The sequence below is a fragment of the Ramularia collo-cygni genome (genome assembly GCF_900074925.1).
Source record: "Ramularia collo-cygni strain URUG2 genome assembly, contig: RCC_scaffold03, whole genome shotgun sequence".
In the NCBI taxonomy this organism is placed as follows: domain Eukaryota; kingdom Fungi; phylum Ascomycota; class Dothideomycetes; order Mycosphaerellales; family Mycosphaerellaceae; genus Ramularia; species Ramularia collo-cygni.
This window is the reverse complement of record NW_019716257.1, coordinates 1,762,270-1,777,620: the sequence shown is the minus strand read 5'-3', so window position 1 is coordinate 1,777,620 and position 15,351 is coordinate 1,762,270. Positions and strand designations below refer to the sequence as shown.

The window sequence follows — 15,351 nt, the reverse complement described above, 5'->3', positions numbered from 1 at the left end:
TGTATACTTTTATCAAATCTTGAACTTTTATGGCTTCACGACCAACTTTGCCATTGGCAGCTACATCCTCCATTACCGCCGTCAATACCTGTGTCGCTACTCTCGTCTCCTTTGTGTACGGTAGTAGAGTTACTCCCCGGAATCTGCGCGGGATTGATCGAGACAGAGCCGCCAGCCGCTCGATCCTCTTCAATCCACAATTTCCCATTGCTGATGACTTTGGAATTGTCGATCCCATAGCAGTAGACCCCCTTCTTATCGGAGACGCCACCATGTCGATCCAGCTTAAAAGTCACAGGGTAAGGGAAAGAGCCAGGCGCAGACATGTCATTGGCCGTTGAATCTCCCGCACCCGGCGTGGAGCTTGATGATGTCGAAAGGGGATTTACAGCGCCTCTCCTGGTCCATATCTGTACCAGTAATCGGGTCTGAGAGAATGTGCAAACGGCAGATGCGTTGGCTAGCGGTACGTTGCTGGTGATGTCTGTGCTGTTTGCCGTAGACGAAACGGGACTTCCGGAGAGGTACATGGAGCGATCGAAGTATGTGTAGAAGCCGTAGTGTTCGGTGTCAGCCCCGCGATTGAAGAGGCGGAGTGGTTGGGCGGTGACTTGCGGGTACAGAACTTCATCGGCCGGCTGGCCGTTTCCCATTGTGTTTGGAGAAGGTATGTCGACAGCGGCGTTGGTGGATGCGTTCGACGATTTGGTTTCTGGGCTTGGATACGGATAGGTATAGTTACCGTCTCGCTTTTGAAGAGATGAAGCAGTTTGTAGTGCAGCTGCATTAAGTAATGAGATGTCGAATGGTGTCTCTTCTCCGTTGTAAGGCGCGCTGGRGTTGTCGGTTGTACGTCCCATGAAAAGCCGGTCCCCTTCCGAAGGCGACAAAGCTGATGACGAGAAGAGACTCTTTCGCGCAAGTCGACGTGTCTCCGCAGCTTTCCTTGCTGTCTCGTTTTTAGGCACCAGCCCATCGCGGAACATGATCTCAAGCCTGAAGTTGGGTAGACTTGTCTCTTCCAGACCTGGAACCCCACACGTCCAAAGATCTGGAGGCGCGACGCAAGAGCTCCGCATCTGCGTCATATTCGGTTGTATCACTGTCATGACACCAATGCTGAGAGCAGGGAATCCTGTCGTATTGTACCAAGAAGCTTCGACAGCCGTTTCGACGTTGTGCTTGCGTGGGATCAAAACCGCCAGGAGAACGACTAAGAGCAGGAGTATTGCGGATGCGACTGCGACGAGGAACCAGAAGAATCGGCGGTACCAAGGACGTGATGACTTCTGCTTTTCAACGCGAGGGGCGACGCGTTGCTCGGTGTATGAATGGTGCTTCTCGGAGATGTAGGCTGATTCGGGATAAAGCTCACGCTCGCCATCGGAAATGCCTAAGCCGTAAGAGTTCTCCCTGGTGTGCTTCACTTGCGCAATTGTCTTCTCTGAGAGCAAGATTGACCACTCGCCCCGGTAGTCTTCATTATGGGCCATGATCGCACCTACCACGGGAGGGCCTGTAGGAAGCGGAGTGCGCTCAACGTCCACAGTCTTTTGCTCGCCAAAGGATGATTGAGGTCCGACGAACCTTGCCAAGTGCGCGTCTTGAAGGACAGGCGTTGCTGACATAGGCGACATCATTGAGAATCCAGTGGTCTGTGTGAAGCTGCGATTGCTCTGCGGTTTGGGAATTTCAGCGCCTTTGAGCTCGTCCTCGGATGGTGTTGAGAACTGTATCGCATGTGGCCCTGACTTCTCCCGAGCCGGGTCCTCTGCGCGAGTAACTTTGGCCGTGGTCTCTGTCAGAGCTGAATCCTGAACGATACCCGCCACGATTCCATCACTGTCGTTGTCATGCTGGTGTTCAGCCAACGATTCCCTGTAGAGTTCTGTCTTGAACACACTGTTCGAAGGGCTCCAACCCCGCAGATCGTCCTCGGGTGACTCGCTGAACGAATTCGGTTCAGGACGAAGCCCTGTGAAATTTTGGCTGGGATCATAATAAGCCGCGGCCTCACCTTGGCTGGGAATTCTGTAGATGTTCACAGACGAGGAATTGGCATCTAGAGCGCCTGGTGCTGTCTCGGACCGCGATGGCAGGGGCCTGAAGTCATCATAGGGCATAGAATGTGGTCCGGAGACAGGGGCGGTGCGCAAAGCTCTGTCATCCGAGGAACGTACTGTAAAGATCACGCCCGCATGAGGATTCGAGCCAGCCATCATCTCGGCATCATCAAGAACAGGAATGCGGTCGTCGGTCGGCGAGGGCGACCTCCAAAACGAGCCATGACCGGAACGTGCGGAGAAGGGAGAGGTGATGACATTCCACCATCCTTTACTCCTCCTGGGTGTTGGTAGACCAGCCGTCAAAGGCTGGGCCAGGCGAGTACTACGTGCAGCGCTATCGCTACGCTCAGGCGTGAGATCCTCTTCGAAAGTCGTCCCTGTAGACAACCGTAGGTGTTGGTAGTCACTGCTTGTGTTGATGAATAGAGGGAGCGGCGGGACAGGAGGCGCCCTTTGGTCGACTATCCGGGAAGCGCAGTTTGTGTATCTCGAATAGACACTCGATKCGGGACGGTACCCCGAATGAGCCCTGTAGTTGTGTGGCAGGTCTGACGGAGAGAAATTGTTTTTCGCTGGCGTCACTACGATGGTGGGCGGCGAGCGGGCAGCTGATGTCGCGGAGTTGGGACTTCTGGTGTAGTTTGACACCGTTGATGGCGAGAAGGCGCAGCCGATGGTGATTGCACGGTCCGATGGTGAAATGTCAAGACATGAAGAGCAAAGACCGTTTATGCGCGTGTTTGATGGTAGCTTTAGCATGTCTTGAGCGTGCTGGGGACCAGAGTCAGACTCTACAAACTCCAGAGTTCCGGTGCGAACATGACCATGGACGGTGCCTCTCTTGAGAGCACCGTGACCAAAAGCCACGCTTTTGGCTCCCGCAGCCGTCTCATCCTGCACAGGAGCATGTGCTTTCTTGCGGGCCTTGGACTCCTCGAAGCTGACGAAGCTCAACTCCTGCACGCGGGACTCGTATGGGAAGGTCTTGGCAGGACTTGTGCACTGAGTGTTGATGGACAATTTGCCAAAGGGCCGCGATCTCTTCCGCTGAGATTGCTTTCGTCTAGAAGTGAATGCGTGCATTCTTTGCACTGTAAATGTCGTCGGTGTTTTTCAAGAAGCTCGGCGCCCGCGCCTGTCGGTCAGCTTTTCCGCAATGCAATAAGAAAGGAAGCAAGAAGAAAGAAGAAGAAGAAGAAGCGAAACACGCGTACGAAGGAAAGAGCACTGGCACGCGAGACAGACAAATGAAAGCGAGTGTAGGTGAGGAGAAGACATGCCTCAATGTAGGCAGAAGAATGAAGTGAAACCCCCAGGACCGCTATGGCTCATGATGGTATGTGCATTCAGTACGACGTGAGATGTCCAAGTTGCCATGGATGAGAACCAGTTCGCTGGATGAAATGGGTCGTGTTAGAGTGTTATGCTTGATGGAGCATCGAAGAGCCAATCGACACGTCTTGCTGTCAGGCGCTTAGCGCTGTCATTAGCTCTCTACGCGCCGGGCCTGCTCGTTGCTAATTCTGGAACAGGTGGGTGGAGAGAAGCCTCCTGGTGCGACGAGAGCCGGTGAATCAGCGATGATGGTGTAGAGACAGAAGAGAAGACATGTTCATGTTGGTGTCGGTGTTGTCGTGGTGGTGAGGATGAGGTGTGAGACTCGGAGAAGCATTGGCCCGCGTCGGAGGCGGAAAGTTGACTTTGCCCGACGCCGGGAGACACACGGTATACGAGAACAGTACGATACTTCTGTAACCAACCTGTGATGAGTGAGCATCATCAAGTTGATCCCTGAGCCAAGCCGGTCACTCGCAACAGGCAACACCGTCTCTACGCAATACCCACTCCGCATATAAGAGGAACTGGAGTCTGGGTCATCAGCAAGGCATAACTCGACCACCAACATGTCGACTCTCCAGAAACTAGGCGGCTCATCCTTGCTAGCCTTTGGTCTGAACAAATACGAGCCTCGTTACTCGCCCGGCTTCATCACCGCAACCATACTCATCTTCCTGGTTCAATTCTTCGCCCTTGCGTTCTACAATGTCGTGGTATATCCTCGATTGTTCTCGCCACTCAGAAAGATTCCTCAGCCTCCCAATGGAGGATTCTTCCTGGGCCAGACAAGACGTATCCTACGCGAACCATCGGGCGTTCCTATGAGGGATTGGGTCGAGAATGTAAAGAATGATGGTCTCATATCTTACTCGGTTTGGGGAATGCAGAGGGTCATGCCAACGAGTCCAGCAGCACTTGGTAGGTCCAGTGTGGCGGACATTACATTCTGAATGGAGTACTGACCCCATCACCGCCACAGCCGAAGTGCTCGTAACGAAGAATTATGACTTTACCAAGCCTCCAACATTTGCGCAGGGACTGGGCCGCATTCTCGGAATAGGCATTTTGCTTGCTGAAGGCGAGGAGCACAAAACACAGAGGCGGAATCTTTCTCCCGCCTTTTCGTTTCGCCACGTAAAGGATGTCTATCCAATCTTCTGGCAGAAAGCTCGTGAGCTTGTGGACTGTCTTGCTGTCGCTTCAACCGCCACAGATGGAGGTTCGAAAGAAAGCATAGGAGATKCGGTGCCGCAACATGCACCTGGCACAATAGATGTCGGTGACTGGACTTCCAGAGCGACTCTGGACATCATCGGTGTGAGTGGCATGGGTGAGTTCCTCTTGACTGTCAATCTGCAGCAGGGAGTGGTGTTAATCGTTGTGTGTTTCAACAGGTCAAGATTTCAATTCCCTCGCAGACCCAACAAACAAGCTCAATAAGATCTACAAAAGCATTTTCGATGGAGGGCGTGGAAGCCGGTTTATGTGAGTGCTCCTTCGCCCGGTGTTGCTCCATATGGCGAACTCTGACGTTAAGCAGACAAGTTGCTGGATTATTCTTACCAAATTGGCTACTGAAGCGTTTGCCTCTGAAGCGTAACCAGGAGCTCACAGATGCAACCGACTACATCAAGCAAGTCTGCCGAGACCTGATCTCCAAGAAAAGGGAGCGCATGGAGAAAGGTCAGGCTAGCGAGGTTGACATACTCTCCGTGGCCCTCAATTCCGGCGGCTTCACGGACGAGAATCTAGTGTGAGTGCAAAAGGATGTCATCGCAGTCTTATGAAAGAGGCCTTTGCTGGCTCTCCACGATCGAGACGGACAATCTTCATGAAACCCAAACTCTTGCATTTGTAATACTCTGCTAACTTCTCAAAGTCAGCAAATGATGACGTTTCTCCTGGCCGGCCACGAAACAACAGCGACTGCCATGATCTGGGCAATCTACCTCCTCTGCAAGCACAAAGACATCCAAGATAAGCTTCGGGAAGCCGTCCGCGCCAAGATCCCATCTCTCGATCACGACATTACCCCCAACGACATCGACGACTGCTCCTATCTGCAGGCGTTCTGCTCAGAAGTCCTCCGGTTATGGGCTCCTGTAGGTCTAACAATGAGGGTTGCAGCGACGGATACCGTCATAGCCCAGCATGTTATTCCGAAGGGAACCACTGTGATCCTGTCTCCTTGGGCGATCAACACTTCCAAGGAGCTCTGGGGCGATGACGCGCACGAGTTCCGACCCGAGAGATGGCTGAACGAGGACTCCCGAGCCAACCAGAACGGAAATGCCAAATCAAATTACGCCTTTTTGAGTAAGTTGTTCCCATCTCCTCTACATGCCTATTCAGCTTCACACTGACACTTTCAAGCATTCCTTCACGGTCCACGAAGCTGTATCGGACAACGTTTCGCTCAAGCAGAGTTTGCCGCTCTAGTGGCTGCTTGGGTTGGTAGATACGACAGCTCATTTGAAGAGGGTAGTCCCCTCTCCCGAGGAGAGCTTGAGATCAAGGGAGGCATCACTGCGAAGCCCAAGGGAGGTCTTTGGTGCACGTTGAAGGAGGTTCCGGGTTGGTAGACCGGCCAGCCAGCTGGAAGTTTTCGCGACACGGCAGAATCAGAAAACAGCACTCATTTCAGCATTACAAGTACTATGTCCAGCGCGTGTTCCGTCTCAAAGTTGCGAAATCAAATCAGGTGATGGCCGAAGAAGGCGGTCTGCATGAGAGAGAAGATCAAAGCTAAGCTTTTGCTTGACTATGCATGTTGTGACCGCACAAAGCTTGGCAAATGGCGCGGGATGGGTACCTGCGCCTGATCACCCTCTTAGCAGGAAAGGGCCTTTTGGCACATCAAAGGCTCCCTCGAGTCAGAGTACCGCAGCATGATGGACGTGTCGCTTGAGATTGGATCGAGGTGAGTGAAGAGAGCGTGAGAATGCTGTGCCTCAATGTTTTGTTCGATGACTGCACGATCCAAAACGCCATCGTCTCTGTCGCCTTCATCAACCACTCTGGTGCTCGTTCGTTTCGAGGTTACTAGTGCCGTAGGCTGCTATACACACTGCTAGACATAGACCAGTGTTCGAAGCTAGTAGTTGCCTGGAGCAGGCTTGTATTTCTCGTTCTGAATGACCTCAATCCAGTAGCCTATACGAGACACATTAGCATATGCCCTCGTTCGCCGAAATTTATAACAACATACCGTCTGGGTCGAGCACAAATGCCACGTTCTTCATTCGGCCATCTGTCAATCGCTTCTTCCACGAGACGCCCTTCTCCTCGAAGCGCTGGCAAGCTGCGTTTAGATCGTCGACAGATACACAGACTGGACAGCGAGGATTAGCGATTTCTGAGATGTTTCCGATGCCGACAGAGGTATAGCGTAGCCCGAGAGACAACCACTATGACTTCTGCCCTTGAGTACTTACTGTGTCCAAATCCTAATAGCCTACTGTCAGCGGTTGTTCGAGTTATCTTCCTTGCAGTCGCTCGGCTTACCTTGAGGCTCAGCATTACCGTCGTGGTAAACCTTGCCCTCTTCTTTCTCAGTGCCATAGTTCCAGGTCAATTCCAGAATCTGGAAGTAAAGTAAAAGCATTAGCTGCGTCAATGTTCTTCGATGGAGAAATGGAGGCGAGAGTCGTATGGACTAGGCTCTGCTTCCATGCGCGCAAGCCACCTGCTCTGAAATCTACTTACGCCTTCTCTGCTCGCCACAGGATTAACACCATTGACGGAGTCGTCGCTCTTTGGCTTGCCACCATAGCCAAGGAAGTACAGGTTGAATCCAGCGGCTTCATTCTCCGATGAGCGGAGGAAGGTCATGCCCATGATGTCCTCGTAGAATTTGAGGCTGACGTCCTTGTCCTTGACTCGGATCATGGAGTGGTTCATGCGGTAAGTGGAGACGTCTGTCTCCTTGACGTTCTCCGTCTCGTTGACAGGGTTCTGAGCGATAATCTCAACCCAGTACTCGTCTGGACTAGATAGGAAAGGAGCAGTCAGCATTTGACTGCTTGGAGAGGTAGATAAACTTACTCAAGAGCAAAGGCAATGTGATGCATACGGCCATCTTTGAGCTTCTTCTGGAACTTGTACCCGGCGTCCTCGAGACGTTGGCAAGCGGCTTGAATGTTGTCGACGCTTATGCAGATGTGGCCGAAGCCCTTGCCAGGCTCCTTGTTGCCGTTGGCGACCTTGAAGTTCGGGTCGCTTTCAGTTCCTGGTATCCGTTAGTTCCAATTCCCCAACGAGGGGCTATCTCATTTTGTAAATCGATGAGCAAGGCTTGCGATACCGTACTGCAGGATCATTAGCAACGCTCCATCCTATCAAAAGCAGAAAAACTGACATTGTGGGTTAGCTCGACGATGCCCTCACGGTCTGTCCAGTGGCTGCCATGAGAAGCAGACTTTGGGGAATCGTATGCCATGAAGTATAAATCGAACTTGTTGTCCGGGAACTCGAACTTGTTGACTTGAGACATGCCGAGCTTCTCATAGAACGCAACACTGGCCTTTGGGTCTTTTACCCTAAGTGGAGGTCAGCGAAAAGAGAGGCGGCCGTTGTTCGACTATTTTGGCTTGCCTCAGCCTATGCCATTGTTAGTATCACTATCATTGCCTTTGGTGGATGGCTAGAAATACATGGTATGGTTGAATTTGTAGGAGCTGGGATCCGTCATCTTGGCGGCTGTGGTGTAGTGCTTCGCTATAGAGAGGTGTTTGGTGGTCAAATTGAGACGCTTCAGGGGCGAAAACATATATCAAGCAGTTGTAGACTGGTGAGGATTGGATGGAGAGAAAGACTTCAATTCTGTTTTGATGGAAGTAACGATGACGTCTGAAGAAGCACCCCTCTCCCCTAGAAGTAGAAGCGAAGCCACCCCTCTTCAATTCTCCCTCCCATGTCATAGAAAGATGGCCTGCTAAACGGGTAGTGTGTCTCGGTGCCAGGCCGAGAGGAGCAGATCGTTCTAGCGTCTGTTCATTCGATTCATATGCACGGCGAGAGTTGCACAAAAACCCAGTGAATGTGACATGTAGGTAAAGTGCCGCCGCAGTGAATGAGACGACCTTCCGCCTTTGGGCACGTGCATGTATTGGAGATCCACAATCTGGAAGCGACATCGCTTCGTCCCTCTGGTTCCTGCTTTGTGGTTCATGCATGACAAACACTGTACCACGGGGAGAAAACAATCCATTGATTGCCGCAGTATTTCACCAACATCGACATCAACAACGCCAACCAACTTCACACTCGGCACTTACCTTATTTCTGTATAACTTGCTGCCTGGAACGAGGCAGCCACGCTGGCGGCACTTCAACCCCGCCTCTTGCTTCGACCCGCCCGCGTCCGACGAGTCCGCGCGATCCACATCCACCTCACTTGCCGCGACCACCACCGATACTGCCGTCGCGCGAACTTTTCGACTCATACACCCTCACGACAATCTACTCTCACCCTTCGAGGCCTTCTGCCTCTCAACACCAGACCCCGGCCAACTCCGACAGTATCATCCATAATGGCCGACGAAGTGCGCGGCGACATGACGCTCGACCAATATGAATTCCCCCAGAGCCGACTGCGACGACGGATATACACAGAGGGCCGCACGCCGTTGATCCTCATCGCCTGTGGATCTTTCTCTCCCATCACTTTCCTCCATCTGCGCATGTTCGAAATGGCTGCCGACTACGCACGATTCAACACCCAGTTCGAGGTCGTCGGCGCCTACCTATCATGTGTAGGTGACGCATATAAAAAGACCGGCCTCGTCAAGGCAGAACATCGGATCAACATGTGCTCGCTCGCCGTACAGCAGAGCACGTGGATCAGTGTCGATCCCTGGGAGGCCCTACACAGCGAGTATCTCGAGACGGCCAAGGTGCTTGATCACTTTGATCACGAGATAAACGAGGTGCTTGGAGGCGTGGACACACCGGATGGAAAGAAGAAGTGCCACATCGCTCTACTGGCCGGTGCAGATCTAATTCAGACCATGAGCACACCTGGAGTGTGGGCGGCCAAGGATATCGATTACATCCTGCGTAAATATGGCGCGTTCATTGTGGAGGTAAGTGTTCTTATATGCGTTGTTTGCGATCGAGTAGAGTTGTCTGACCAGCCCACAGCGATCTGGCACAGACATGGACGAGGCGCTTTCAGCATTACAAGCTTGGAAAGACAACATCTGGGTAATTCAGCAGCTGGTGCAAAACGACATCAGCTCCACCAAGATTAGACTCTTTCGCCGGCGCGACATGTCCATTCGCTACTTGGTCCCGGAGCAGGTTGTCGATTACATCGAGGACCACAACCTTTACGACGATGACGGCGCCGTGAGTGGTGGGAAAGATCGCAAGGCCGGCGAATCTCGCGGTGTGGCACCCATTGCCAGCTCTAGCAAGCCCCAGGAGTAGTGATGGAAACGTGAATGATTCAAGGCTGGCGTATGTGGAGTATGACAGGCATCCGGCGAGGTAGCCCAGGGTTGACGAATTACGACATTGGCGTGGAAATAGCATGAAGATGCGCGCTGTCCTGCAAAGGAACGTCCGGAAGCGGCTGCTTCTTTGAGAAAGCATGAACTCGAGTCTACTGTGTTAATAGTTATACGATTCAAGTCTCGCGCAGCGTCGCGCGTTCCAAAATTCCGCATTTGGTCAATGCCTTGAGGTGATGTTGAGCTCGGCGCAAGGCATAGACAGTCATTCCGAGAAAGCTCGCGGCTCGTCCACAGAAAGATGCAGCCAAGGTGAATATGTCTCTATCACGTTAGCTGTACTGACCGGCAATCGTTGAGGATGTCTCGCCCTGCGAGGATGATGTGTGTAGTTCGACTGAAGAGCCTTTCATGACCAGAGCAGAAATTCGCGCCTGAGACGGACTGTCTTGTGAAGTAGATACCAGTTTCTCAGTTGAGTTTCAATATCTCGCCGCGAATTCTCCCTCCTCACCTCCTAGGGTATGTACAAGACGGTAGGACTTTTGAGGCTTTCCTCTATCGTTCAAACTCCTTAGAATACATGACCATCCTCACTGTGGCTGTGGCTCATGGAAGCCAATCCTTCCGTTTCCCGATGTCTTCAATTACGGTCTGAGAGTGCGGAGACCGTCTCTGGAGGGAGCTGTGGCCCTCTTGAAGCTCTGCAAACAACGTGTTAGCCGTGGGTGTGTTCGCAGTGTCCTCGTGTTGGCGATCGAGTAACATACGCTGTCGCATTCCTCCCACGCTCTTCCTGCACCGAACCCAAGTCCGGCCCACACTGGGAACGATCTTCGCTTGAAAAGCAGTACGGAGAAGATCACACCAAATGACGCGCCGAGAGTGCTCCTGATGAGCAGAGTGCTGAGGCAGTGGTCCCACTACAGAGCAGCGATCAGTATGGCTTCGTTCCTAGTATTTACCAAGCCCATTGCCGGTCTTGTGCCCACCTTCTCATTCAGAAGCGCTTCACTGAGCGGTCGACTGGGGCGGTTTGGTGGAGGCACCGTAGCAGCATTGGAGGAGGTCGTGTCGGCCATTGTGTGGGATCAAGAACTGAGGACCTTCGATGGCGTGGCGAAGGAAAGTTTGGAGGTGTCGAAGGTCGTGGATGGCGGTGGTGAAGTGCAGCAATGGGTTGGCGGAAAGAGAGAGGGTGGTGCTTCAAGGTCGTCGCTGTTGCTGATGCTGTCGCCGATCACTGGTCCAAGCTCACCAGAAAGTTGGACGCCGGCTTTGGAGATAAAAAAGTTCAGCAGCTTCTACGACATCACAGTATATCACCCTAGTCGCCCGACTTGGAGGATTGTACATTATGGGCGCCCCTAATATATCCGCATCGTCCTCCCTGGACCGATTGAAGGCCTTGGATGCTCTCCCGGATCTGGCCTCGCAGCTGCAGGAAGCAAAGCAGCTATGCGACAATCGTGCTCGCGCCGAGATGATCTTGAAATGGTTAATGACAAAGTTGAAAACATCGGACGAGGCGCGAAAGAACGACTCATCATGGACTCTCTGTGCTTCTACAGTGCGACTGGTACCAGCACAGAGGATCGCTGTTTTGTCACATGGACTTTTGCCGGCGATCCAACAAACCTGGGCAGCATCTGATGTATCTGATGCTACTATCCGTGCAATCGCGCGGCTATTTGGACTCTTGCTTGGGCTTAGAAAGGGTGCGGATGGAGCTGCTATCAAGTCATTGCTGAGCGTGAAAGGCGATACTRCGGCAATGATGTGCGGTGACTGGTATCGACATGTCTACCACAACTTTTCCCAGGGAGGAGAAACGTCTGTGATAGCCGTAGAAGGACTGCTGGAACCAGCTTTACAGCTTTGGGAACTTCGGAAACACTCCGAGGAGGACGACACTTCGTTCAATAAACACTGTTTGGCGCCGGTCCTACTGCTGCTTGCGCAGCTGCGCAATGCCAGCATCCCAACATCCGCCAAGCGGAAGAGGGGACATGACCTCGCCGTCCCGACTCCCACCAGAAGCTATGAACACGCCCTTGAATCTTTGCTGGCTAGACATACAATCCTTCCCGCTAGAACGGTGTTCAGTCGCAAGCACGAGCAACAGGCTCGGCGTCTCCAACCCGGCCAGCGAAAGATGTTATTGCAGCCCGCGATCAAGGAAAGGTTGTCATCGCTGATGGAACTGATTGAAAGCGGAACGTCTGGGACCCCCTTGATAAACTCGCTCTGGCTGGTGCTCGATGTAGCTATGCGATCTGTTTCGACACCTACACCACGGCATCGTCTAGCAGAACGTCCGTGGATTGAGGCTATCTTTGCTGCCCTTAGCGACTGTGTCGCCAGCCAAGGCAGGCCACTCATCAATCGTATTCTCATCGACCTGTTGGAGATTGTACGACGCAATGGAGCTGGACATACAGCACTGTCCGCTCATACGCTCACCGRCCTGATCAAACAGCATGCAATTACTGAAAGCGCCAGCAATAAGGACGTGGACTGGCATTTGGTCGCAAAAGTCGTCGAGCTCGACCCTGATGTCCTTACCAACACGAGTCTGTCCGAGCAATTGTTTGATGCAATCGGTATGGATACGGATCACCAATCGAGCCCGCCGGCCACTCTATGGAGAGATGATATCATAGTTCCAACCATGAAGGCTTATGCTCGTGGAAGAAGTCTTTTTGTCTTCGTGGATATGTGGCACAAGCAACTTCTTCGGCCGCGGAGCACAAAGCAGCCATGTGTATGGGAGAGTCTGAGCGCGCCCTTTGCGGATATTCTGGAAGAGTATGCGTTGGCGGAACAAATTATCGCCCAGATTGATCGCTTCTCTGTGCCAGTGAGTGCGGCATTGGAAGCTGAGTCGAAGTTGACCAACGCAGAGGTAGAGTCTACTCTTATTGCCAACATCATACTACTTGAATCACTGCTCAGTGGCGCGCGAAGTGACGGCTTGATTTCGAGCCTACAAGACAAGCWGCACGCCATTCTACACAATTCGATTGACCTGGCTAGCCTTAAAGGCTTCAAGTCTACCATTGCGATGAGTGCTCACTACTGGAGCTTGCTCACGCGGGCCTTTCAGCTTTGGTTCCCTTTCTGGGCTACTAGACAAGACGATAGTACCGCTGTTGAGCGTGAAGGAGTGGCCTTACTTGCAAGCAAGGCATTGAAGCATGCGCTTGCTCAGTGCTCGTCATCAGGGACTGACGAGACGCGCAGCCACTCCTTGGATACCGCACGCGCAGCCAGAGGATTTGTTGCCAGTATATGTGCCTGCTTCCAACACTACGGAGGAGAAGATGGATGCGCCGGTCAGTGCGAAAAGGCCGTGGAGCACATTGTCAAGCACAAAGTGGGCGCCGCTTCTGTTCTCGTCCGGCGGCAAGCCTTGCTCTCCTCTCTAAAGCCAAGTGCATGCAAAGAGCTCCTATCCTCGTCGTCACTTCTCACGGTCGATGCTGGGGTTGAGGACTATAGCACTTCGACTCCGATCGAGGCTCTGCTGGACTCTTCTCGCGGCTCCAGCAAACAGCGAATTTACGAAGATGTGGTATCCACCTTATTGGCAAAACTGAAGGACAGCGAAGATGAGTTGCGGCTTCTCTCAACACTCGCGGGTATGGATATGCTCTCGATCGAACAGGTACAGCGCGTTGAGATACTGGACTCGGTCTCACAACTTCGCGAAGTGCCGCAGGGCCCGGATGGAGTAGTGCGATTGCAGGCTCGCTTTGCTGTGCTTCTGAAGCTGTTGGCGCTGCCTTGCCAAAATRCCCTCCTTTTGACAGATCCTTCAACCATCTGGAAGCTCACCAGTCTTGTCGAATTGCCTAGGGTAAAGGCGGACAATCCAGACAATGATACTTCACAGCTCGAGCCGCTCGCAAATGTGGACCTCGTGGAGCAGATAGCACGCTGCATCCTTAAGTCGTTGTTGGCCACACAGGACAGTCAGAAAAGTCAAACGACTCTGGTGGGACTTTCGCAGCTCATAAAAGATGCCATAAAGGCAGGCGCAAAAAGCGGCAAGCTCACTGCTTACGATGGGCAGCTAGCTTTTATCAGAGTCGCCATCACGATGATAGAAACCAGCGCCAAGGATGATATCAAGAAGCGCTTGGTATACAGAGCATCAAAGACTGCCAAATTGTACCTGGATACCCTCTTGGCAGAATGCTCGTCGGTTTCCGGCGATAAAGGAGCACAGCTTACAAGGGATCATGGAATTYGTGCCATTTCGGCTTTACAGGCACTGCTAGCTGCGCCCAATTCCTTCATCGAGCTATCAGGTATCGACTCGGCAGATTACACGAAGCGGCTGTACAAGTCGGCTAGCCAACTCGCGTCGCCTTCCCGCGTTCTGGATGATCAAATACTGCAGTCAAGACTTCTAGCAGTCTGTTTCCAGGTGCTCTGTCGTCGCGCACCTGGCAAGAAGAATCTCACAGCAGTAGCGGAAGATGTCCTTCAGCGCGATCTGAAGCCTAGAGATCTCGTCACAGTATTGCTAGCGTACGAGGAATCTTTCAAGCAGGCCGATGCTGAGTGGAAGCTAACAGCCATCACCACTCGAACGAAGTCGTCATCCTCATTTCTCCAGCAAGCCGTCATTAGAGCATTGACAAGGGAAGACGCCGAAGCTATACCTTCTGCCAAGGACATTGTATCGCACACTCTACAAGCAGCGACCTCTTCCGAGACACCTCTGGCTGCCCGGCGAACAGCTCTCCAGACCCTGACTCTAGTATTCAAAGATAAAGCATTCCTGACGACCCAACACACTATCGAACAGACTCTTTCAGGTCTGCAAGAAATGTTCTCATCAAGCCACGCTGCAGACGTTGGCGCAATTTACCTCGACATCTGCCAAGTCCTGACAGTGATCCTGGCACAACACAGATCACGCCTACAGGGTCGCTTCCACCTCGTTATTGGTGCACTGCAGCAGCTCACCGCCCACCTCTTCRGCGACAGCAAAGCGGGAGTCCACCAAGCGAGATCTTTAGCCAAGCTACTGGAATCGTTCTGCAACCCTCCAGCTCTGCGATACAGAAAAGGAGGCAAACCTTCGGAACTCGTGGACGAAGCCAAAAAGGCCCAAGCGCATGCTGGACAATTTGCACAATACCTCCTTCACTTTTACTGCAGTTGCGTTCTGACGGGTTCTTTGGGAGAGTGTGTTCGGGAAGCGCTTCTTCCTGGTCTGTACGCTATGATTGAGGCCATGGAAGCGTACAATGAGGATGGGGTCAAAGTGCTAAGCTCTGCGGCTAGTAACAGCGAGAGGGCTGTCTTGAGGTCTGTGTATGAAGATTGGAAGCGGTTTGGGAAGTGGGAGGGTGTTTGAGAGTTTAGTACGAGTGGGACGATAGATGTATCTATATAGGAGTCGATAGGAGAGCGAGTCCCTGAGCCAGCCAGCCACGTAGGTAAGGTAGCAGTAACATCGACGGCCACTGGCCAGCGCTTCT

The 15,351-nt window shown here is 52.6% G+C and overlaps 6 protein-coding genes; 3 read left to right on the top strand and 3 right to left on the bottom strand.

The window, feature by feature from the left end:
• Nucleotides 1-35: 35 nt before the first annotated feature.
• On the bottom strand, nucleotides 36-3,149 carry RCC_03047 (uncharacterized protein; the record flags this gene model as incomplete). Its single annotated transcript, XM_023768340.1, has 1 exon — nucleotides 36-3,149. One exon carries the CDS (start codon nucleotides 3,147-3,149, stop codon nucleotides 36-38), a length of 3,114 nt encoding a protein of 1,037 aa, XP_023624108.1.
• An 821-nt stretch (nucleotides 3,150-3,970) lies between these two features.
• RCC_03046 (related to isotrichodermin C-15 hydroxylase (cytochrome P-450 monooxygenase CYP65A1)) lies at nucleotides 3,971-5,986 on the top strand (the record flags this gene model as incomplete). XM_023768339.1 has 6 exons in its annotated part: nucleotides 3,971-4,322; nucleotides 4,384-4,734; nucleotides 4,799-4,889; nucleotides 4,945-5,157; nucleotides 5,284-5,720; nucleotides 5,778-5,986. 6 exons carry the CDS (start codon nucleotides 3,971-3,973, stop codon nucleotides 5,984-5,986), a joined length of 1,653 nt encoding a protein of 550 aa, XP_023624107.1.
• Nucleotides 5,987-6,498: 512 nt separating this feature from the next.
• Nucleotides 6,499-8,094, bottom strand: RCC_03045 (related to GLO1-glyoxalase I; the record flags this gene model as incomplete). XM_023768338.1 has 9 exons in its annotated part: nucleotides 6,499-6,557; nucleotides 6,613-6,735; nucleotides 6,839-6,850; nucleotides 6,909-6,987; nucleotides 7,110-7,392; nucleotides 7,449-7,632; nucleotides 7,708-7,711; nucleotides 7,762-7,942; nucleotides 8,057-8,094. 9 exons carry the CDS (start codon nucleotides 8,092-8,094, stop codon nucleotides 6,499-6,501), a joined length of 963 nt encoding a protein of 320 aa, XP_023624106.1.
• Nucleotides 8,095-8,935: 841 nt separating this feature from the next.
• RCC_03044 (probable nicotinamide mononucleotide adenylyltransferase) lies at nucleotides 8,936-9,833 on the top strand (the record flags this gene model as incomplete). XM_023768337.1 has 2 exons in its annotated part: nucleotides 8,936-9,487; nucleotides 9,546-9,833. 2 exons carry the CDS (start codon nucleotides 8,936-8,938, stop codon nucleotides 9,831-9,833), a joined length of 840 nt encoding a protein of 279 aa, XP_023624105.1.
• A 670-nt stretch (nucleotides 9,834-10,503) lies between these two features.
• On the bottom strand, nucleotides 10,504-10,938 carry RCC_03043 (probable DUF543 domain protein; the record flags this gene model as incomplete). XM_023768336.1 has 3 exons in its annotated part: nucleotides 10,504-10,560; nucleotides 10,627-10,779; nucleotides 10,849-10,938. 3 exons carry the CDS (start codon nucleotides 10,936-10,938, stop codon nucleotides 10,504-10,506), a joined length of 300 nt encoding a protein of 99 aa, XP_023624104.1.
• A 695-nt stretch (nucleotides 10,939-11,633) lies between these two features.
• Nucleotides 11,634-15,227, top strand: RCC_03042 (uncharacterized protein; the record flags this gene model as incomplete). The annotated part of the gene is made up of 1 exon (XM_023768335.1): nucleotides 11,634-15,227. The coding sequence occupies one exon, from the start codon at nucleotides 11,634-11,636 to the stop codon at nucleotides 15,225-15,227; it is 3,594 nt and encodes a 1,197-aa protein (XP_023624103.1).
• Between the last annotated feature and the right edge of the window lie 124 nt (nucleotides 15,228-15,351).